We start from the raw sequence: 23,895 nt of genomic DNA on the forward strand, positions 1-23,895 counted from the left end.
TTTCCCCACAAATTACTAAACAGAAAATAACAATATTCAATGGCAAGAGTTTGGAGGCTGAAGGGACCTTGGATATCATGTAATACAATTTTTTAACTTTGAAAATAAAAATTATGGCTTAGAAAGGTTTAATTGACATAGATGATTAGCTGGCAAGAAAAATCATGTATCTTGAAGTTGGGTTGCTTTCAGACTATCTTTTCTATGATGAGATGGGGAAATTAACTTACAGTGACTGAAGTGAAAACTTATCCTTCACTATGGCCTAACCAGGTCTCTTCCTACCCAGAGATACTATAAATTCAGTAGGAAAAAATTCAATGTGACTGGAATCCTAACCAGTATAGCCCAGCAATATTCTAATTTAGAGCCTTTGGCAGTTGGAACAGTGAAGAAATCCCTAGGAAGTCACTGCTCTCAGGTGATGGGAGGTCTGGAGCCTAGCGATCTGTAGCCTCACATTTCACAATGAGCATATGGAGGAACTAGGGAGGGCTTCTTGACTGGAAGGACTGAGGCAAGAATTGGAGCTCTTGGAAGTGTGAGATATCAGAGACAAAGCATGAAGAATAGCAAAGGGAAGAACTAAGAAAAGGACATGCATCCTGTGCCTGGTCTGCATCAGTAATGCCACACATTCTGATATGTCCAGAGCTTCCTGGGAAACCTTTGCTTTAGATTACTTAGTACTAATAGTACTTTAACCCTACCCATAATTATCAGAATTTTACTTCTTCCACAGAATAGCGACAAAGAGTTTCCTGCTGAAACAGATGCCAAGAGGATTGTTTTCTATGTAAATAAAGGCTTTATCACACACAAACCGGGGCATGACTTGGCACAGAACAAGAGGCCATTGTGTGTGTCAGAATCTCTAAGATCGCTAAGTATTGACAGATAATCTGTTGGTCTCCAAGTTGGCCACAGGGCGCAGGAAATGAAGGATTAAGCCCAAGACCATTCATGTGCTCAGGGTTGAAGACTGCCCTCGGGGACCCTCTGCTCCTCCTCATCCAGTAGCTGCTAACCGCATGACCACACAAAGTGGCCATGACATCATTTGCAGAAAACTTAAGTACTAGAAGAATGGCTCCCTTTTCTGATACCTGAAAGGATGCCGACGTGATCTGCAGTCCTTCTTGCATGTTCTGCTGCAGCTGGTTCTGCACTGTGATCTTCTTCTCCTTGGTGATGGAGGCAATCGGAAAGCTTCGCATAACCGTCTGCTCACCAACTACAGGAGAAAGGGCACAGACTCAGCAACAGCACGTTACAGCTCATTTCTAGAATCCCTGCTGCTCATTTCATTAGGCTCAGCTGGAGAAATGCATCTGGGGAGCACAATGCCCAGGAATGCAGTGAGAGAAACGCCATGATTCCAGAATCACATTCATGAATGTTACTGCGTGGCCTCGACTCTCGGGACACAATCCTTTCCCAGGGTGTAGGAACTGTCATGACCGGCCTGCCTTTGTTCTATTTCCCCAACCCCTGTGTGCCACACAAGAGCCCCTGCTTTAAGGCAATCTTATAGGAAGGATAGGTTTTATACAGAAAAACAGAAATCTTTTCAAATACTGAAAATACATGATATTTAATGTAAGAATACAACAAAAGAGAAGGTTTTAAGTGTGCTTCTGTGTGTGGTGAAAGGTGCTGTATTGCATGTGTGCCTTTGGAAAATGTAGGACTGGGCCTAGGCCCAAGATTTTTAGGCATTTAAGTATTAAAGCAAAAAAGGGAAAATATAAATAATTATTTATCAAGTATCTGACATTACGGACATGAGAGTCTTGGAAAGAAGTGTCACATGTGAAGCCTCCCTTGGGGAGCTCGCAGTTCCCATGGGACAGGAGTCACACATAGAATACAACATGCGATCAGCTCCTAGGTGTGAGGGGACAGGCTGTAAATATTTTGGGAAGGGGGAGATTTTGGCATGCTAGATGGCTAGAATGATTCCTGGAGGAAGTGAGAGGGAAGGTGAGCTGTGACTAGAGAGGAGGTTTGGATTGGAGGAGCCATACCAGTAGCAGAACAGGAGCAACACTAGGCAAGGCCCCTTGGCTAGTGAGCCAGAGGGGGTGACATCTGAACTAGGTTTATGCGACTTAAGTGCACACACTTATCCACTCATTACCGTAAGAATTCCTCCTTCCTGAACCCATCAACTCCTAACCTGGAAAATTCTGATTATCCTCTTATGTTGAGCTCATACCCAGAGGCTAAACAAAATCAGGATGCACATACAATTTAAGTTCATGGCTGTATTAAACAACCTATGCTTATATAACACACGTAAAATCATCAGATTTCTATGTGTCATTAAAGGAGAAATATTAAATTAGAAATTTAAAAAAAGAAATAAACTAAAAGAGGCAAATAAAAAGGTTTTCTCTAATAAAAATAATTTTCCTAAAATGTGAAATTACCACCCACATTGACAGTATAAAACAACAGGACAATACAAGCTTTCACACTAAGTATACCATTACTTTGTTTAACAAAATAAATTAGAGCAATTTAAATGACCAAGAATCTCATATATTTACATGCCCAATATGTATGTTTATGGCCATTGAGCTCACAGTACTGGATAGTTTCTTTTAAAAATACATATGCTTTAAAATACAAATGTAATTTATGTATAATAATATGACTGGAGAGGGCTAAAAAATTTTGCTCTATTTTCACTCTTTTTCAAAATGAGCACAACTATTCCTACAGATTCATTTTATTTAGTGAAATATATGAGCTTTTTGCTTATTATATAGTAAGCAACCTTTTATGACTAAGATAGTGAACCATCCAGATTCTATCCATACAAGGAATTACACAACTGTGAGATTTTAAAGACACTACATTTAAAGATAGTCTGAATCCCACTGTCTAACAAAATGCATAGAACATAGTAGGTACTTATCAAATGCTGCTGAATGAGTAATTTCAGATGAGGACCATTTATTCCAATGGTTCCCAATCCTCAGTATACATCACAATCACTTCTGGGGCTTACAAATGCACAGAGGCCTAGGTCTCTCATTCTTAGAATCCTAATTAAGATTTGAAATCAACTGTTCGAGGGTTGGGCCCAGAATTGGTGTATTTTTTTTAAAGCTTTCTAGGTAATTCAAATTCATCAGTCAAGGTTGTGAACCCACTGCATTATCGCTAACCAAGCTCATTTCCCTCATTCTATAACAGGGAAATTGAACCCTAGCGAGATGAGGAGACTTAAGATATCAAGGTCAGTCAACACAATCTAAACCTGAGCTTCTTGACTTGGAGTCCAATAGTTTTACCTAAACCTAACATGCTTTTCCATCAACCAGATTAAAACCAAACAGTGATTTTTAAGAAGATGATTCAGATTCAACAGGACCTGCTATTCCTTTCTAATACAGAAGATTATATAGGGTGGTAGAAAACAGAAACAGAAGTTGAGGGAATTTAGTGAACAGAAGTTGTCTGCTAAGAGCCAAATGGAGTTAGTTGAAATGGGATCAGAGGGAGGTGGGGTTAGTTGGTGCTGTACAACCCTGGGAGGCTGAGCACATTGTTCCAAAAAAAGTCAGCTTTACAGTTAACTGTAGGGCTCAGAAAGGTGGGGCCAAGCAGCAAGGGGCACTGCTAGCAGCCAGATACCGTGAATATTCCTAGATAGCAACATGCAGCCAATGAAATTATGATCATTTCAGTGAATTTACTGTTAAGAAGTTACCCTTGGTTCTTCAAGTAAGAATCTATGATCCAAATTAACATTAGCTGTGTTTTCAGATTCACAGTAAGCGTTTAAAGTAAAAGGCTTACTGTGAATCTGAAAAGAACTGCAAATCACTGTATACAGATGGAATCAAACCCTCATGCAGCACATACATATCCATGTTCTGATGGCATAACACGGGCCATACCTAGCTGATCGTGGGGCGTCCCTCTGAACAGGATTCTGTACGTGGTAAGGAACAGGGCTCCTTCTGCCGGCAGCAACTGTGGGCCCCCAAGGAGGCCTCCAGTAGCTTCTTCTCGTCCGTCAGGGTCCAGCAGGACTCGAAGACCCTCACAAACAATTTCTTCTCCCGGCAGTAGAGCAGGCCTAAGAATCTTGGGCTAACAACAAAAAAAGTATGTGAAACATAACTCTTGTGGGGTTTCCAACACGTAGACAAGGTTATCTTCCCAGTTACAGATCTAAAAAACCTGAGCCAGACTTCCCAGGTAGCCAGAATGAGAAAACAGATTTGGGAAGAGGCAGAAATGTCACATCTGCATGCAAATGTGAAAAGATTCTTGGCAGCATTGCTTATTAAAAGGAAAATCACTGGAAATTACTAAAATGCTTGAAACATCTAGTCAATGCAACCATTTAAAAAATGAGATGAATCTGTATGTGTTACATAGAATGATATCCAGAATACACTGTTAAGGAAAAAAACAAGTTGCAAACCAGTATGTATATTATGATCCCCTTTTTGGAAAAAGAAAATAAAATTGTAAGAATATGAACCAACTGTTAAAGGTGGCGTTATCATGGTTAAGGGTGGGGGTAGGGAAGACCATGGGGGACTTTTACTTTGTACAATGTGTATTTCTTTAATGCTTCAGTTTTATACAAAGAACAGTTATGTTTGTAAACTGAAAAACAAATACTTTAAAAAATGGATGCATCTTTAAAAAGACCACCCTTCTTGGCCCTTATCGAAGATTAACACATCAAATGGCCAAGTAATGAACATTTGCACATCTTGGGAAATATGAAACCACATGATACACTCCTCTGAAGAGTTCAGTACTGGAAAAAAAATCCATCTTTCTTGAAGATCTCATATGCATCCTTTTAAATAAGCAGTAAAAATGAAATAAATCAGCATTATCTTTTTCTTGGCTCCAAGAAGCTCAGAGCTAAATAAATGTAAAGCCAAAGCATAATGACCACTATGTTTCAGATTTCTAATAGGATTATCTTTCCTACCTACCTGGCTTCTGATTTCTATTCTGAATTTATTTTTAATAATTCTGTTGTATAGGTAAGAGAGTCCTGAACCCTAATCCACAGACTGGTGCCAGACTAGCTACAAAATAACCATTTGTGAGGCTTGTTAAAGTACAGATTCTCAGGCTGAGTCCTGGGTACTACAGTGGGGAAATAAGGAATCAGGAAGCAGGGGTAGGGTTCAGGACTCTAAATTTTTAATAGACTTCCCAGATACTTGTGATGGATGCTCGCAATGTATACAGATTTAAGAACCTAGTGTTTTTTATGGTAATTGCCTTAAGTCCTTTTTTTGAAAGTAGGCAGGGCATAAAAACTTGGCTTGGGCTTGGAAGTTAGAATGTTTATAATTTATGCCCTGCCTATAAAAGCAACTCAACAAGAGGTTCCTATTGCTCCTTTGCTGAACACTATCCTTTTTATGAGGAGCTACATGATGAAATCCTCTGCAAGTTTAATGTACCATTAAAACTGGAGCTGGTCTCTGTGGAAGGTTAGGAGAAGGTACTTTCAGGGGCTCAAGAGTCTATTATTGCTGTTTTTAAGAAGAGATGTTATTTCCTGAAAGTATGTGGTCTGAAATAATTACCTTCTGTATAGGTGGAAGTCTTCTACTCTCTCGATGCACTGCTTCCAGGGTCTCAATGTGCATAGCGACAATTCCTAGGACGAGTCAGAGTATTCAAAATGAAAGAGCACAAAAAAAGCAGAATTGCAACAAATTCTGGATATTTTAGAATTAAAAGTGAATCATATTTTGGTGGTTCCTCGAAGAGTTAAACATAGACCCAGCAACAACTCTTATGAACATACCCAAAAGAACTGAAAACAAGAATTCATACAGATACTTGTATGTGAATATTCATAGCAGCACTATTCCCAAGAGCCAGAAGGTGGAAACAGTGCAAGTGTCCATCAACAGATGAGTGGATAAACAAAATGTGTTATACCCGTACAATAGAATACTATTCCGTTTTAAAAAGGAATGAAGTTCTGATACCTGCTACAACGTGGATGAACCTTGAAAACACTATGCAAAGTAAAATAAGCCAGACACAAAAGGACAGATATCATATGATTTCACTTATAGGAAATATGAAGAGGCAAATTCATAGAGACAGAAAGTAGATTAGAGGTTACCAGGAGCTAGGGGGTAGAGAACGGGGAGTTACTGTTAATGGGTACAAAGTATCTGTTTGGAGTGATGACAAAGTTTTGGTAACAGATATTGATGGCTGCACAACAGTGTGAATGTAAATAATACCACTAAATTTTACACTTAACATGGTTTAAAATGGAAATTTTACATTATATATATTTTACCACAGTTTAAAAATATTGGAAAAAAACTAATCAGAACATAAGTGCAGTCAGCTCTCCATATTTTTAAAAAGTTACATTGCTGCTCAGTATATTATGCAGTTAGGTCTATGATGGTTGCAATTATACTGACTATGTACAGACTTTCTTTCTTGTCATTATCCTCTAATCCATACAGACAACAACTATTTACATAGCATTTACACTGTATTAGGTATCATAAGTAATCTAGAGGTGATTTAAAGTATATGGGAGGATATGCGTAGGTTATATGCAAATACTATGCCATTGTATATAAAGGACTTGGGCATCTATGGACTTTTAGTATCTGCAAAGGGGTGAGTGTGTGTCCTGGAACCAATTCTCCACAGATACCAAGAGAAGACTGTACATAGCATGGCTAAAATACATGGAAGACAAGTATTACAGGTTGCTGTGCTGGGAAAAGTAGACCCATAAGAACAATTCTTACTTAATTATCTCCAATATTCTGGTTCTCTAATATCTGCAGTGATTACCTGGTATCATGCAATGAAGGCTCTTGATGTGATCCTGAGTAACTCCACTCTCTGTACAGACTTTGTCAATAAATCGGGTAATGAAACGCACAACAGAATTGGCAATGTCATTACTCTCTGAATCTTCAAAGCCACTTTCTGTATCATAGCTCTCAGCTACACTTCCTGCAATACTAAGAAAGTCAAGAAAAGAAATCATGGTCAGTACTCAGACTATGACAAATTACTACTATATCACAATTTCCATGGCAATTTATTTATTTATTTTTAAAAATATATATCTTTACTGATTTCAGAGAGAGGAAAGGAGAGGGAGAGAGAGAGATAGAAACACCAATGATGAGAGAGTCATTGATCAAGCCCGCAACCCGGGCATGTGCCCTGACCGGGAATCGAACCCTGATCGCCTGGATCCTAGGTCAACACTCAACCTCTGAGCCACGCCCGGCTGGCGGCTGGGCTCCATGGCAATTTAAACTTGCTCAAAGAGATGTCTACTCAAGCAGAAGGTGCATTTACAGCCACGACTCCTTTATAAGTGATATGGTGAAACAGGATATTCTACTTGCCTACATTTGGAAGCTACTATCAGGATTGTTTGTTGGTCCCAGATTTTTTTTTTGGTAAGGAATGCCTTCTCTCATTCTCCTAAAAGAAACCACAGAAAATAAAGCAAAAAGGGACTCTTTCACTGGTTCTTGAACCTTCTAGAAAAACTTGTCCCCCTAAGTTAATTACCACACCAAGCCAAAGTAACACAGCTATTTTTGGCTCTTGGCAGCTGGGGCACATGTTCCCTGGTAGGCAAAGTAGAAGAACTTTTTCTATCAAATAGCACATTCTTCCTAATAGAAGAACCAAACTGTCCTATGAACCCTTCTCTTGTCAATATTTATCTCTCTCTGAGTGCACCATGACCCTTTTGGTCACTCTGAAACCATCCTTCTCCTGTAGGTGATAAAATCATGCAAGAGGAGGGAATAAATCTGAAGTGGAGGAGATGTGAAACCTCAGTCCCTGCCCTTGCTGCTTATTTAGTTCCCACTGCTCAACAAATGCTCGCCTCCTCTGCCTCCCTTGAGACTTCTCGCTAATCATGAAAAAGACGCATTCGCCTGTTCTAACCTACTCAGTTCTCTTTCCTCCAATCCAGTGTTAAAGTGAAGCTAAGCAGCGAATATGGCACCACATCATCCCAAATTATGAACGAACTCAGGAGCTGTAGCCACTCGCTATGTAAATCAGGTTGTAGAAAACGTCACAAAGGGAAAAAAGCAAGGTAGGAAAGAGTGATGGATGTGCTACTTAAGACAGAGGAGTCAGGAAGGCCTCTCCGGGCGGCATCTGAGCCGAGAACTACATGAAGTGAAGGAGTGACTCCTATGACTATTTCGGGGAAAGTCGTCCCGACTGTGGGATAAGCACAAAGGCCCTGCAGGGAGATACGTTTGGCTGACAAGAAAAGTGATAGGAAATAAGGTGAGAGCAGTGGCCAGGGGTCAGGTCCTGTCAGGCCCTGCAGTCCAAGGGACTCATTCTCAGTGGCATGAACAGTTGCTGCAGGGCTGAGAGGAAGGCATGGCTGAGGACATGATTACAGGCAAATGCAAGGGATAAATGAGGAAAAAAGGGCCAAGAAACAAGTAATCACTTTAGCAAGAAGGAAGGAGTTCATGAGTAATTTCCCCAAGCGCCTTCTGTAAGTTACTATGGCAAAAAGTAACTGAAGAGTTGGATCGGTAATGGGTGAGACACTGGAAAAATCAGATCACGAAGGGGAAGAGAGTATGGGAGGTGGTTAAGGACAGGCCGATGAGTGAAGGTCTTTTAGTAGAAAGGAGCTAAGCAAGTCTGAAAGTGGTTCATTTCTGAAATATGTACAGCAACATTTGTCCAAAACAGCTGAATTCTCTGCTAAGCCAAGAAGAATAGGAGGGTCTCTGTGGGTCCACATTTCGGTACCTGTTTGTAACAATGCTGTTGCTCCCACTCTCCCAGTCGCCTGGTGCCAATGTCCTTAGGAGCTTGTTTTTAGTTGTGTCTAGCGGAACCAGCAGATTGACCATGAGGTTGGCAAAGTGAATGGCCTGACTGAAGACAATGCTTTCCTCCCGTTGTACCAGCTCCTGCTGAGTGGATCTGCTCAGAGTAGGCCAAAGACGGAGCTGCTCGGCTGCCAGGTCCATTGCTGTCTTCTCCTGATAATGATCATCAGGAAGCTTGTCCTAAAGAACAAAATGACACAATCCAAATCCAACACTTCACACAAGCTTCAAAAAACATGAAAGAAGTTTTACTAATTCATCTATTAAATACTTGTATCAGCAAAGATGAAAACATATACACAAAACATAACAACAACAAAACGAAACCTAGTCTTCTTTTTGACCCAGATCCAGGAGGCCTTGCGTGGAACCAAGTGACAAACCCAAGGGAGAGCAGTAAAGCACAGATGGATACAATCTCTACGGCTCCGTCCCTTTTTGGTTGCCAGTTATAACAAACTATTAACCTGAGTACCTATAAACGCTCAGGTATGAACGTTCAAGTATCATTACTAATACTCTGACGTGCTTCTTTTTTCCTGCTCTTTGGGAGGAGATGGAATGACCAAAAGTCAAAATATAAAGCTAGATTTCCTTGTAAATGTGGGAGTCAAACATTACACATGAGAATACGGGTGACTATGAGATTTTTAAGAGGGGTTTCCTAGTTAGGGTGAGGAGTTAAACAATAACAGTAACTGACATCTGCACAGCACTTTATAGCTTGTGAAGAGCTGGTCCACCCACAATCTCACTTGTACCTAACCTGGGGGGGGCCCTAGAATACAGGACACTGAAGCTGTGACATGTGTTTGCTTTATGAATGCTTTTGAGATATATCAATGTTTGCATTATGGCTGCTTAAAAAACTGTCAAAAGCACCCCACCAGCCCAATTATTTCTGGAACATGACCTCAAACTAATAGTGTTTATCCTTACCCAACTGCATTTGGTGTTTTGAAAGAAAAATCTGAGTTTAATAATTTGGAGTATCAGCTAGATGTCAGATAGTGCTATTTATTACTAAAATTTCTGGGCTTATATCCTCAATATTACACCAATATGTTTAAATTTACGAGGCACATAAATATTTGAATACTACTGTGTAGTTTCCGTTAGATACTGCGGTTCCTTTATCTCACATAATAGAAGGTGAAATTAAAATAGAGAATGTTGGAAAGGATCAGCAGCAATGGATTAGCCCAGCTAATTTTTCAGTGTAAAATGAAAAATTACTCTTCAAGCGAATCCACACTGACAACTGGCCTTTAATTAGCCTCATTCAATTAATGAGGGTGAACATTTCTAACATTTGTTATTGACTGCATGCCAGGCACTCTTCAATGTGCTTTACTTATTGGTATTAGACATTAAACTCTCTTGGAATCACATCTTACCAATGAGGGAATAAGACTGAACGTAACATGAAATGCCCAAAACCACATAGCTAATGACAATATTTTAAAATTTCAGAAAAATTTAAACTACTCTTTCAAATTAAAAACAAATTTCTCTACTTTTAAATATTTTCTGGATATTTTTCTTAAAAATATTTTATGTTTATAAAATATATAGGAACTTATAGAATATTACAAAAAAAAAAAAAAAAAGACCTAGATTCATTGTTGGCATACTTTTGAGCAGGACTAAGGAATTTTACATTTATTTTAAAGTCAATTAACTTTATTTTGACATTTCTTCAAGAAATTAATGGCACACAGATATCTGCCTAGGTATTTTAGGTTTGTTCTTTCTGTTCAATTTCCTATCATTGTTCCCAGGGAATTCTTACTTATTAAAATGTAATAAAATAATTCTAGTGCTAAAAAACTGTACTGAGAAGTTATTATGGAAAAAAATATGATGTCAGAAACCAAAAGAAGAAAGACGCTCCCTATAGTACCCACTAAAGTGAACTGCAAATACACCAGTAGGACAGTGGCCAGATTTCCTCTTGCTCTGGTAATATCTAAATAAACATTTCTTGAAGGCAAGACCCCAGAACCACACATGTATACCTTTCTTCTTTTCTCTTACCTTTTGCTTCAGATGATTGTCTTCCTTGGCGGAGAGATACAGGGAGCGAACTTGTTCCTGCACTGCATTGTAAAAGGTTGTCTCCCAAAATTGTTGATTTGTCCAAATGGGGTGGTCCTGCACACAGGTGTAAGCAAACTGGTTGACTCCGGGGGCCAGTTTCTATGAAAACACACAATATACAATATCCATCACCATGGGGCTGGCAGAGTTATGATAGTTCAGAAGGTTACAGGGGCCACAGTTAGCCACAGATGTGCTCCAAGGACTTCTCTAAACAGTATCTTATGGCAGTATAAGCTTAGCAACCAGCAACTTACTCACTTTTTAACTGGCAACTTTGGGCCTGCTAAGAAATCCTTTAAGGTCTCAGTCACTTTATTAAAATGAACATTTTAGTAACAGCTAAAAATCAGTTATTATATGAATGAGAGAATATATGAAAAGTGTCTAGCACTGTACCATGAACACAGTAGGTACTGTAGAGTTGGTAGTTTTATTACAGTTAGAACACATAATAAAATTCAGCTAATTAAAAAATTTTTCTAGTTGGTTTTAGAGTGCATTTTGGGGGGGCACTAACTGAAATGTGAGAGAGCCTATAGCCTTACACAGAGAATGAGGGCATATCATGAACTTGGGACTCAAGAGTAACTGCACCTTCCCTACTGTTCCCTCTACCCCTTGATTGCCCCACCAAGGCTGCTGCCTGGCTTATATACTCCCTAGCAACTGTCCTGGCTTCAAGGGCATTTCCTGGTAACCAAGTCTGGGTATGGGAAGGTAATCTCAAACCAAAGCTTCCTTTCCAGGACTTCCTGCTGGGCTACAGAGTGACAGTAACCCTTACTCTGTGATTAACGACAGAGGGAAGGAAAACTAACTCTTGCGGGCACTTGAGGAACTTCATGAATACTTATGCATCTCATTTAATACTAAAAATCTTATAAGATGCACATTATTATTGCCAATTTAAGGAAGAGAAAACAGAAGTTCAGGGAGGTTTGAGTGACTGACCGAAGTCATACAGCCCAGAGTCTGCTTGGTTCCAAAGCCCCTGCTTTTACTACACCAAGCTGTCCTGCAAAGGAACCGAAAGTAAATCACAAAATACATTAAATACCCATTAGCACTGCTGTCTGGTGTTTTTTTCCTGCACTTTAGGATTTTGTTTCCCAAAGTAATATTCTGCCTTGAAACCTCTGATATGATTTCAATTAATAATACATTTTATTTTATTTGAATTTTTATAAGAGTTTATTTGAGACAAACTGACGACACATCTGAGGAGCAAGATCTCAAATGCGTCTGCATTTTAAGTGCTACGGATGGTTCACAGTGCTGGACCTCAGTTACTGACGTAAGCTGTCTTCCCGCAGCCTTTGCTTTCACCTTTAAAAGTTAAAAGATGCTTCAAAAAATTTTAATCCATCATTTCTCAGGAAACAGCAGGTAGAATTCTCACCAGTTACACTTTTTGATAATTTTATTCTTTGGAATCGAGTTCACCTTGTTTCTGTGAGTAGAACTAAAGTTTCTGATACTAAAAGCTTTCTTTGGAAGCATTTTAATAAGTTGAATTTTCTTCTTCTGAAATGTTGGGTATTGAAGATTACTATTAAGGTAATATACAGAACAGGTAGCAAAAGTTGGTTCATTTCTAAGAGATGCATAACAGATGTATAAGATACCTAGTAAAAATTACATGTTCAATACATGCTAATTTCCTTCTCAGTCGCAAGCTGACTAAACCTAGAACTGGAATAGGCACCACACATACCATGAAATGCATGCTAGAAGTGGCATAGCTAACAGTGGTGTGGCTATGAATCTGCCTATGAGAGTCTGTATACTTCTGTATCCCATCTGTAAGTCCCTTTCAAGATGGGATGTGGGTTGCACTTTTTTTTTTTTGCCCCTAAGCATTCTAAGGACCAACAATGACCTTGAAGCAGTGCACAAGCCTATTTTGGAAAGAGAGATTAAAGGCACGAAATTCAAACAAGATAAAAACATAATTCTCAACTGTCTTTGAGAGAGAGGCAGCACCATTTCTTACGAATGCAATGTAACACAGCAGTTCTTAAAATATTAGAGTTTTAAAATTATGTCAGTGTATATAAGCTCAGAAAAACAGCTCTTAACAAATCCGTATCAGGTTCTCACATAAAGTGCTTTTAGAATCATCCCCACGCACAGAAGTTATTAATTATAAATTTTATTGCAACTTGGCATCTCTACAGGAATCTGAGTACACCAAAGCCCTGCCTTTCTCTTTAGTGTTTCTTCCTGATGCTGCATGCTCACTTTCACTGGCACACACCAGTTATCATCTTCCTGTTTATTTACAAACTAGAAATGAATTGTAAAAACTTGCCTAAATCTTTTGAACAAAAGTGAACTGTATACGCTCCTAGGCAGAAAAATGGTGTAAAAGAGAGTGACAATGGCCCAAAGGGTCAGAAGCCACAGCTTGTTTACTAGGTGAGAATTACAGCAGGGTGAAGTGGTTAAAGGATAAATACTTTTTGGTGGCAAGACAGTCACAAATGACTATGGCATCTTATATATGCATAAAAAAATCATTAATTCTCAAATACTTCAAATATTGCTATTTTTCCAGACATGATATTTGCCTGTTTTCTTTGTGGTTTCCTGCTATATCTTTTCAACCGCAAGCATGGGGCACTGTGTCCCTGGCTGTGAGGGCAGGCTGGGCCACAGCACTGATGGTCAGGTGTGTTCTTAGGACCAGCAGAGGGCAGTAGCACCTTATTCTGCCCAGATTCCATCAGGGCTTCAGAAACGAATTGCAAAAAATGGAGCTTTGCAGTCTAGCTGGGTGAACAGTGCATGTCCTCACTGTACATTTGAGAGACCCTATAAAGAAAATGGATTCACCCAAGGTCACACAGCAAGATGGATAGAAAGAATGGAATAGCAATAAGGCTTTCCATTATTCTATATCATTTCTGTAAGATACAAAAATTAACACCTTGCTGACCGGCTATTTCAAGCCAGATCTTGCCCAGGAGCTACTTTTCTGCACTTGAATACTTGTGACTTGTCAGCAAGGTATTTAAAATTACTTAAGTTAATGTAAGTGCAGACTCGAGTTAACTCATGACCGGTCAGCAATGTTCAGACACGGAAACTCATGACAGGTCAGCAATTAAGATATTCCACAAAACAAAACTATAGTATCTAGAGAAAGGTGCAAGGAGACTGTTTAGGGTTTCGGATTCAGTATATCCTGTGATAGTAGTAGTAGTTTCAGTAAACAAAGAAAATAAGCTCCTATGGATAAAACTATCTCCTGAGTTTGATCACTTATTTGAAGAAAAAACTTTCCCACGATTGTTTCTCAAAATGGCCCACATTCTAGTTTCATGACCTTTTATTCTGCAGAGATGAGACTCAATCCACACTAAGAGTGTGAGAGAGGTGGTGGCAGGGAATGCTGTTGTCGAATGACATCTCTCTTCCCTTCAATTTTGGCAACAATATTTACTTTACATTTCATAATGATTCTTATGATCCTGTCCTAAAGAAACAAGTGATATTTTGCCATGCAATTCTGAGATGCTTAAGAATGTGTTGACTTCCCTCCTTATCTAGAAAAAATAGCCTTGAAGGTACTGGATTAAGAAATGCCATTCATTTTCCACAGAGCATGCAAAGGAAACCCAGCATGGAACAGGATATGGAGAATGAACTCATGGGCTCACCAACCAGCAGGCCAGATTCAAATCCAAATAAGTGGACACAAATAATCTCAGAGATGAGCTGGTCAAGGGAAAGGTTAAGACATCAGTATGAGAGGCCTGTCTAAGGCCAGACATGCTTGCTCTCCAGGCCCAAGGCTCCAATTAGGGAGCTCAGAGGCAAACCAGATTTCAGGAGAAAAAGCTAGCTGGCCGAACTGATGCCATAAATATGAAGGAATAATGCAGAATACAAAGATTCACGGTGTAAATTTCTGGGTATTTCCTACCCAGTTCTGGCACTGGAATATAAGTGTGCCTCATTATGCAGCTCAGGGACAGTGTCAGCCAGTCCCTTTATGGTTCTACACTGGCCTGACCAAGTCCAGATATTTAGTCACTTTAAGAGTTAATTTCCAAGTATTTTCTGATGAACTTTGAAAGTGCCTAGTCTTGAGAGGCAAACAAAAGGAAGACAGAAATAGGAAAAATGTGTATCCAAAACCTATACTTATCAAGTCTTAACTAAATGTTAAACATATTTGCTTTGTGCAATTTTTTTTAAACAAGGGATATACAACATGGATTTGGTTGAAGTCCACTGTGTACCTCTCTTGATCCCATTTCCCTCCTATCCTAAAGGTAGCAGTGATACTAAGTTAGGTATTTTTCATTCCCATCTATACTTTATCCTGTATATATTCATAAAGAATATATAGGATTATACTGTAGGTTTCATTTTACAAACCTTTATTGAAGTTTTTCAAAGTATACCACTTATATTTCATTGATTTATGTAATATTAAACTAAACTATGTAATTAATTGGGACAAAACACAATTGGCTCTTTATAAACATACAACTCAGAAGGGGAAGAGAGTGGCCTATAAACAATGAGTATTTAGGACACTGTGTTGATTAGTCAGTGCGGTTTAGAGAATGGTGAATAATCCATTAGTTAAACAGGGTGATTGTGAAAATCTACTTTAGTTTTTCCTGTTCTACTACGTGATACTATAAGGTTGAAAAGTGCAAATAACCTCAAATTCAAAATGATCTAAACCTCTCCTGGGTTGCTTAGAAGATCCACACACACTGTATGAAAAGTATATTCATTTACCAGCATTAGCCAGTATTCATTGATGTGCCAATGTCAGTAGTTGGCATGACAGGGTTGAGGTCCTTAAACCACTTTCTTTCTAATGATTCTCTGTATTAGTAAATATTGCGAGCTCAAGGATAAATCTATTTATTTATTTATGGTTCAGAAATTAGTAGGAATCAAATACAAGCTTGTTGTCAAGCCCTTCGCCTGGGTTTGCCATTCTTAAAAATAAAACACAGGATCCAAATCTACTCCCTCCCTTTCTGGCAGGTTCTTAAGCTTTATATAAATGGTACCATATTGTGTTTATTCTGTACCTCAGCTTTTTCATACGTTATGTTGCTAGACTTATTCAGGTAATATTAATAAATAATTATTATAATTAACCTGTACTGAACTCTCACTATGTACATTTATCAACTTACTCAGTCCTTATAGAAATCTTATGATCCTTTAAGATAAGTACTGTTATTACCTGTTTTAGAAGGTGGAAAAACTGAGGTACAGAGAAATTAAGCAACTTGTCCAAGAGAATAGTGCCTGGAAGTGGCGGAACCTGAGCTTGGATTCAAACCCACGGGGTTTAGCTACAGAATTTAGTTTCTTAATCATCACATGATTTAACTACTACATGGAATTCCACTGCATGAATATATAGAATTTCCTTGTTTCTGTTAACAGACATATGTATAGTTTCCAGCTTTTTGCTAATATAAACAATGGTGTGTGAACATTATCACACATGTCAATTGTCAACTTTGATTACTGGTTTTGGCACTATTTTATAGTGCCTGGAAGTACATGAGAGGGGCCTAAGAAATATGATAATCCTATTGTTATCTGTATCAATAAACATTTTTGGGTTACTGCACACTGGTTATTTTTCCAATGAGAATTATCTAAGGTAGATTTTTTGCAAATCTACTACTTAAAAAAATTAACAATAATTCTTTAATATAAAATATCTAGTCAGTGTTTAAATTTTAATTATGTTATAAATGTTAAAAAGTATTTGTTTTTTAAAAAAATTATTATTATTTTTTATAATCAATTAGTTTAACTCAGGAAGGATCCAAATAAGGTCCATATATCACTATGAGTTTCTATTCTGTGAGGTCAGTTTTAAGCTATAGGTTCCTCTACCATCTGTCGATCTATATGTCTGTCTCCCCTGCCCCATTTGCAATTTGTTTGTTGAAGAAACTGAATCATTTGTCCAATAGAGTTTCCATCAGTCTGGTGGTTGCTAACTGCAATGCAGTGGTGTAATGTGACATATTTTTGTCCTCTGTATTTATTGCAAATTGGGAGTTGGATCTAGAGGCTTGATCAGATTCAGGCTTGATTGATTGGCAATAATATTGAGTCACATCTGGTTGTCTCTCCTGCTGTGATGTTAAGGGTTATTGATGGTCAATGCCTATATTCATTAATCATTAGGAGTAATAAAATAGGATATTCTCATTCTAGCATTACTTCTTCACTTATTAGCTGGAATATTTCTATAAAGAGAGACTTACCCTCATCAACTGTTTGGTGACCCAAACATATAATATATATTAGAAAGCAAGATAAATACATGATTTTATCCCTTCATTTGTCAGTATTATTTTTAGAAGTTGCCTTTTAGCATCTATCACAGATGACCAATTAGTTTTTTATTCATATTTTTGTGAAATCATGGATTTTTAAAATATAGTTGATTTAACTATTCTGAAGCCTGTTTAGAAACAAACCAAAAAAAATCTACCCATAAGTGTTTACTGGAAACTTGTGGTTTTCATTAACTCAGTACCAAGCACTATGGGATCCCTGTCTACAAAGTGCCTATAATCTTATTTGAAGAGGCAGGAACTCCACATGTGATGGCTGACAAACCTAATAATGTTGTTTATAACAGCACTGTAAACTGGCAGAACATCAGCAAAAAACACTAGCAGATACATAACAAGGTGTTTTCTCTGAGGTGCAAGAGCAAAAGGAGCAGTGGAAGAAAGGCATCCGTGGATCCTGGCACAGGAAATGGAGGAATTTGGTGAGTGACAGCTCTCACTATGTGTACTTGCAAGGGGCCCAAAAGCTCAACAAAAATGTTTATTACGCGTTATCTTTAATAGCTATACCCTCTCTAAATAATTAATAGAAACAGAAGCAGAAAATCTGCATGGATGTAACAGACCTGAATTACACTATCAAGTAACTTAACCTGACTGGCGTTGATAGCACTACAGCAAAATACCCATGCTTTTCACATGTATACAAAACATTTACCAAGACCACTTGCATTCTGAGTGGTAAAATAAGCCTTAATATATTTTAAATGATTCAAATCATTCAAATTATATTCTCTGATCAAAGTGGAATTAAATTAGAAATCAATAACAGAAAGGTATCTGGAAAATCTCTAAATATTTGGAAACTTAGTAACTCATGGATCCAAGAAGAAGTCAAAGGGGGAAGTTAGAAAGTACTTTGTACTAAATGAAAACAAAAATACAACATATCAGAACTTGTAGGATGCCACTAAAGCAATACTCAGGGGAGATTTATAGCACTAAATGTCTGAATGAGAAAAGAAGAACAGCCTCAAATCAATGACCTCAGCTTACACTTACAGAAATTAGAAAAATAAAAGCAAGTCAAAGCAAGCAGAGAAAGGAAATTAATGAAGAGTAAAGCAGTCATTAATGAAATAGGAAAAAAAATAAGAAAATCAATGAAACCAAAGCCAGTTCTTTGAGAAGGTTAATAAAGTTGACAAATCTCTAGCCAGACTGATAAAAATAAAAAGACAAAATTACCAATATCAGGAATGAGAGGTAGCATTACTAAAGATTCGACAGATATTAGAAGGATCATAAAGGAATATTATGAACAACTTTATATAAGAAAATATTGACAACTTAGATGAAATGGACAAATTCCTTGAGATATACAAACTACCAAATCCACGGGCACTTAATATGTATTTAGCAAACCATGGGCTCAAGGATAGTCAGAGCAGTGGCCTAATTGTTGTACAAGGTCACAGTACAACAGCCAAAGCCCATGTGGGAAGTCATGGATGTCTCTGGAAAATATAAGGACCTGCCTGAGTAGAGGAGCAGTAAGTGGTTTTAGGGATCTGCAGAGGTAGCGAGACAGGTGAGGCACCTAGAAAGCTGGTTATGGCCCTTTAGCTCTAGATGTCCTGAATGTAATAGGTCAATACCATACTAGGTTAACAAGTCAAAGGTGTAGTCCCTAGAAGAGCATGTTTCTTTCCTTGTGTGGTTAAACTTGAGAGTTTAAATCCTCTAATTTGGATAATGTTATCACTATATAGTGACTGTTCTAATAATCTAGAGGAAAAACACAAACTCTGATTTTAAGTAATTATTCACTTGAATTTTATTACCAAGTAACTAACCTGATAAGAATGAACTTTCCCCTTATACCATTTTCTACTTCTTACTATATGAAAGCAGAAACCACAGTACTACTGAATTACAGTTTTGTAGTACATCTTTTCCTTCCTTTCCATCTACTCAACTTTTCCAGAGACAAAGAGAAATTAAATTACTTTGTTAGAATTATGAAAAACAAAGTAAATCCTGAAAGCATTTCCTATAAACAACAAAATCAGCATCTTGGGGCCTAAATTTCTGAGTTTCAGTGAAGTTTTAACTCAAAAACTTAAAGACTCTTGTCATTGAACAAACAAAGACTCAAACTATAGGCTGCACTCATGGTGCGTCAGCCATGGGTGAAGTTACTGCAACTGTTCCTTCAGCGCCTATACTTTCTAAGGGTTTCAGTTTGAAACTGTGGTCTTCAGAGAAAGTGACAGCCAGCCAGCGTGATTCAGCAAGGTGGTGCCCGTGCTAAGTGGTGGCCACAGAGCACTAAATACTGGGGTTGGACCTTGAAAACTTTCTGACTGACAGGATATTCTCACATGAGTCACCTAGGCTCCCAGCTTAAGTTCATTAGGAAGATAACATCTTCTTGACTTGGATGTGTATCTGACAGAGATAGGCCATTCTATTTTTGAGAAGAAAAGATGAGTATTATAAGCTGACTATATATAGTGGGAGAAGAAAATGTATTTTTTGAAAAGAAATATGCCCTTATGTTTGAGGAAAACAGCTCCTTTTCAACTTTAGTTCTACTGTTTCTTATTTTGGAAGGATTCATTAAAACTGAGACTCTAGCATGAGGAACAAGCTGTTGACCTAGTAGCCATTTCCCAAACAAATAGGAAGATTTATCTATTGAATCATATGGATTGGGTCAAAGTTATCAAAGTGTTTGCATGGGTAAGCCCATCACTATACCTAGAATTCTAGATAATAAGTAAAGGACAGTAATTATCTGGCTACAATTAACCAAGACGGGTCCAGGGCTAAGAATAAATAACTATAAGGCTATATTAAATTATTCTAGGACTAGAGATGGTTGAAGCTCCAGGGGATCATTTTCCATTTTTAAGGCATTTAGGAACACCACAAAATCTACCTTGCCACCCCTACTCTCTAGCCAGTATGTCCATTTATTAATGTCTAGAATTTTACTATTCATATTTCATTCTTATAGTTTAAGGCCTAGTTCCTATTAAAAAGTAAATATCCCTGCAGTTTTGAGGATACCTTTACCCAGCTGACTACAACTGAATATGAAAGAAGGCTTTGAGATTAAGTTTCCTTTAAAGGGTAGAAAAAGTAGTCATGAGGGAATTGGAAGTCTAAAGCAAGAAAGAAATAAGAAGCCTAATGAAGTTGGAAAAGGAAAGGAACAAGGCTGGGGAAACCATATATTTCCCCAATTTGCTGGGTCAACTGTCCCTGGGAAGTCCAGGTTGGGTCCTTGGAATATGCAGAAAAAGGTTCCCAATTCATGGAGAGGTGGGAAGAGTTCAAATTCAACATATGTAAGTGGCAGATTTTTCTGCCTATCACCAAACGCTTGTGAAAATGTGCACATCTGCTGGTGTGACAGCACAAATGTGAAAGTATACAGACACACACAAACATGTATCCTAGTTAAACCTAAGTCTCTGACTTGTTTGAAGTAGAGACTCATTAAGAGAAACTTCAGAGATAGTTTTTTTCATTGACACATGGGGATGTTAAGACACACAGAAGGAGCATAACCAAAGTCACAAAGCTAGTTAGAGCAGTGCTGAAACCAGAAAGTGATGTTTCATAAGGTACTAAATAGTTTGGCCATATCCTCTCTTTCTCCACTTCCTAAGTATGAGTCACCTGTGTGGATGCCATCCAGCAGGGGAAAGAGCTGAATGCTCTATGTGCTGAACATACGCTTTGCTTTCTCAATGCCGTGACACTGGTTACTCTATTTCTTCCACTTGGAATCCTTCCACTCAGTCTCTAATTGTTAAAATCCTACACATTCTACAAGGGCCAATTCAAATGCTAACTCTTTCAGAATGCCTTCCCTGGTTGCTCCCTCTCTATTTTCTATCTGCTATAATCAGACTGTGTCCCCCTAAAATTCATATGTTGAAGCCCTAACCCCCAGTGTGGTTGTATTTGAAGGAATTAAGGTTAAATAAGGCCATAAGGGTGGGGCCCTGAACTGATAGGATTAGTGTCCATTTAAAGAGAGATACTAGAGAGCAGGCACTCTCTCTCCCCTCCCTCTTCCAGTACATATATGCTCAAAGGAAGGGAGATGGGAGGACATAGCAAGAAGGTGGCTGCAAGACAGACAGTCCTTAACCAGAAACTGAATTGGCTGGAACCTTGATCTTGGATTTCTAGCCTCCAGAATCATGAGGGAGTAAATGTCTGTTGTTTAAGCCATCCAATCTATAGTATTTTGTAATGGCTTCCTGAGCAGACTAAGACACTATCTTATACAGAACTGTTTCTACTTCTCTAACAATTACTTCATTCTGTTTTTCAATTTAAGACTATTTTTGTTCATGAATGTGCTGAAATGACATGTTAGAACCTCTCTCAGAATTATACAAGATAGAATACCTTTGGATAGACTTTAATTGTCAATGTGGTAAAATAGAATAGCAATAAAAGTATCTGTATTACAACACAATTGATCAAGGTAGAGAGGGTTTTTTTAAATAAGTAATACTGCCCTAGCAGGTTTGGCTCAATGGCTAGAGTATCAGCCTGCGGACTGGAAGGTCCTGGTTTGGTTCCAGCCAAGGGCACGTACCTTGGTTGCAGGCTTGATCCCTGGCCTCGGCCAGGGTATGTGGGAGGCAACCAATTGATATGTCTCACATTGATGTTTCTCTCTCTCTATCTCCCTTCTACTCTCTCTGAAAAGCAATGGAAAAAATATCCTCAGGTGAGGATTAAAAAAAAAAATACTATACTGTTACGTAAGCCTGTGTATTATATGAAATCAGTTTCTATATTATTCCTATTTTGCATGCATACTAAGAGATGGTAAAAATACTTATTAAAAGGCCAACAATTTAAAAGGTTTTTAAAACTAAGCATTAAAATATTAATCCATTAAACATAAATAATTTTAAAATTTTGTGTACATATAGTCTCTCTCCTAACAGCCTTTGAGGACAGAGACCATTTCAGGCAAATCTTGGCATCAACTCAAATGTCTGGTTAAAGTATCTTAAATGTGGATGGGTACTGGAAATACATAAAATGTTTGTTGAATTCTAAAATGGTTAATTGTATATTTTCCAAGGGTTTCCTTCTAGCATTACAATTTTCATTCTAGTTTTATTACCTGGAAGTGTCACCCAAGAGTATACTAAAACCATCTACTTTCTCACAGTCATTCCAGATGGTTCTCTGACTTCTGTAATCCCCTGCCATCAATATTGAAGCACTCCTATGACTGAGGTTCCCCTTGCTTTCATTTCCCCAATATTTAAATCTCCCCTGAAAGTGGTTGCTCTTTATCTTTACATCTTTCTCACATCATGTGAAAATCTATCAATGACAAACAGGGACAACTGCAAAGCTGCAGAAATTAAAAACAGATCTCATGAGTTAGGTACAAAATGTTTCCCTTTGGACATAAAGGGAATTTGCTGAGTCACTGGGTCAAGTATTTATAGCACCACGTAATTTATTTTCTGCTGTAATAATGTATCCTGTAATTCAGCATCTCCTCCACAAGTCTCCATCGAAACTATGATTTCTCAAAAATGCTAACAATGCTGACTAATAAGAAGAAACTGCTACCTAAGCAAAATTAAACTAGAAGAGTAATCTATTTATAGAGTGCTCTTTAGGGACAAGTTAAAATCTTTGCTTTTGCTACCCATAGAGAGTCATGAGTTCTGCATTTTCCATTCTTTTCTAATCATGTTATCAAGATGTACCTCACCAAAGGTTTTCTAATTTCTCTCCTTAGGCCTTTCCCCACTACATCACCACAGCAAGAATTCACAACCAGAAGAAGCTAAAAGCTACAGGTTGTAAAGCTGGCATCCTATTAGCTCCATCTGGCTGCAGATATGTTTGGTTTGGCTGTTTAGAGTTTTTAAAAAAAATTAAGGCAACATTTAAAAATGAAGAGATTCTACATAAAAGCTAAATTTCCAGCATCTCTTAAGAAACTGAAAGACATGTTAACAATGTTCCTGAGTTCCTGCCTGGTGACACGTGGAGATGAGTAGTGGCTGCCCTCGCTGCCAGCTGCTCTTCCTTTGGCCTGCTTGACTCATCTGCATTATTTATTTGGCCTCAGTAGGCATTTAGTTTGTAACCCTTGCTAAAATAAAAGCAAACCATGCTAGAGCTAACCTTCCACGTGGATCTCCCGAGAACGCTAATCAACACTTGTCTGTTTGCCAGCCTACTAAGTGGCATCTGTTCCTCCAACCTCTCAGTCCTCCTAAACATCTCACTGCTGTACATTTCTGAAACAATCACGTCACTACCTGTTCAAGAGTACGCTACTGCACACTGCTTAGTGTCGAGAATAATATTAGTCTAAACTCCTTAACATGACATTCTAGGCATCCTGTAATTTGATTCTAAATTACCTTCCGCGTCATAGTTTCCACATTTAACGACTAAACAGATTGAGACTATCCTAAAGGAAGTGCCAAGTGGACTGTGATGATGTTCTGCCCTTTTCAGCACTTTAATCAATGATTCAGAGAACAAGAAGCATAATGATTTTCAAATGTAAGGAGGAGAGGGAGTAGGAAATATTTGCAATTTGTTTACATCCA

At 38.2% G+C, this 23,895-nt stretch overlaps 1 protein-coding gene across 2 annotated transcripts in view; it reads right to left on the reverse strand.

Annotated features, from left to right (window-relative positions):
- SBF2 (SET binding factor 2) overlaps window positions 1-23,895 on the reverse strand; it is a 313,031-nt gene that overhangs the window by 55,629 nt on the left and 233,507 nt on the right. For both annotated transcript variants that reach the window (XM_087821725.1, XM_087821727.1), the window contains exons 18-23: window positions 10,911-11,072; window positions 8,791-9,053; window positions 6,829-7,001; window positions 5,580-5,653; window positions 3,912-4,107; window positions 1,107-1,234 (exon numbers count right to left, since the gene is read on the reverse strand). In XM_087821725.1, the coding sequence (XP_087677851.1) occupies window positions 1,107-1,234; window positions 3,912-4,107; window positions 5,580-5,653; window positions 6,829-7,001; window positions 8,791-9,053; window positions 10,911-11,072 (996 nt within the window). The remainder of the gene's footprint in view (window positions 1-1,106; window positions 1,235-3,911; window positions 4,108-5,579; window positions 5,654-6,828; window positions 7,002-8,790; window positions 9,054-10,910; window positions 11,073-23,895) is intronic.

The sequence above is a fragment of the Miniopterus natalensis genome, chromosome 11 (assembly GCF_054644295.1).
Source record: "Miniopterus natalensis isolate mMinNat1 chromosome 11, mMinNat1.hap1, whole genome shotgun sequence".
NCBI classification, from domain to species: Eukaryota; Metazoa; Chordata; class Mammalia; order Chiroptera; family Miniopteridae; genus Miniopterus; species Miniopterus natalensis.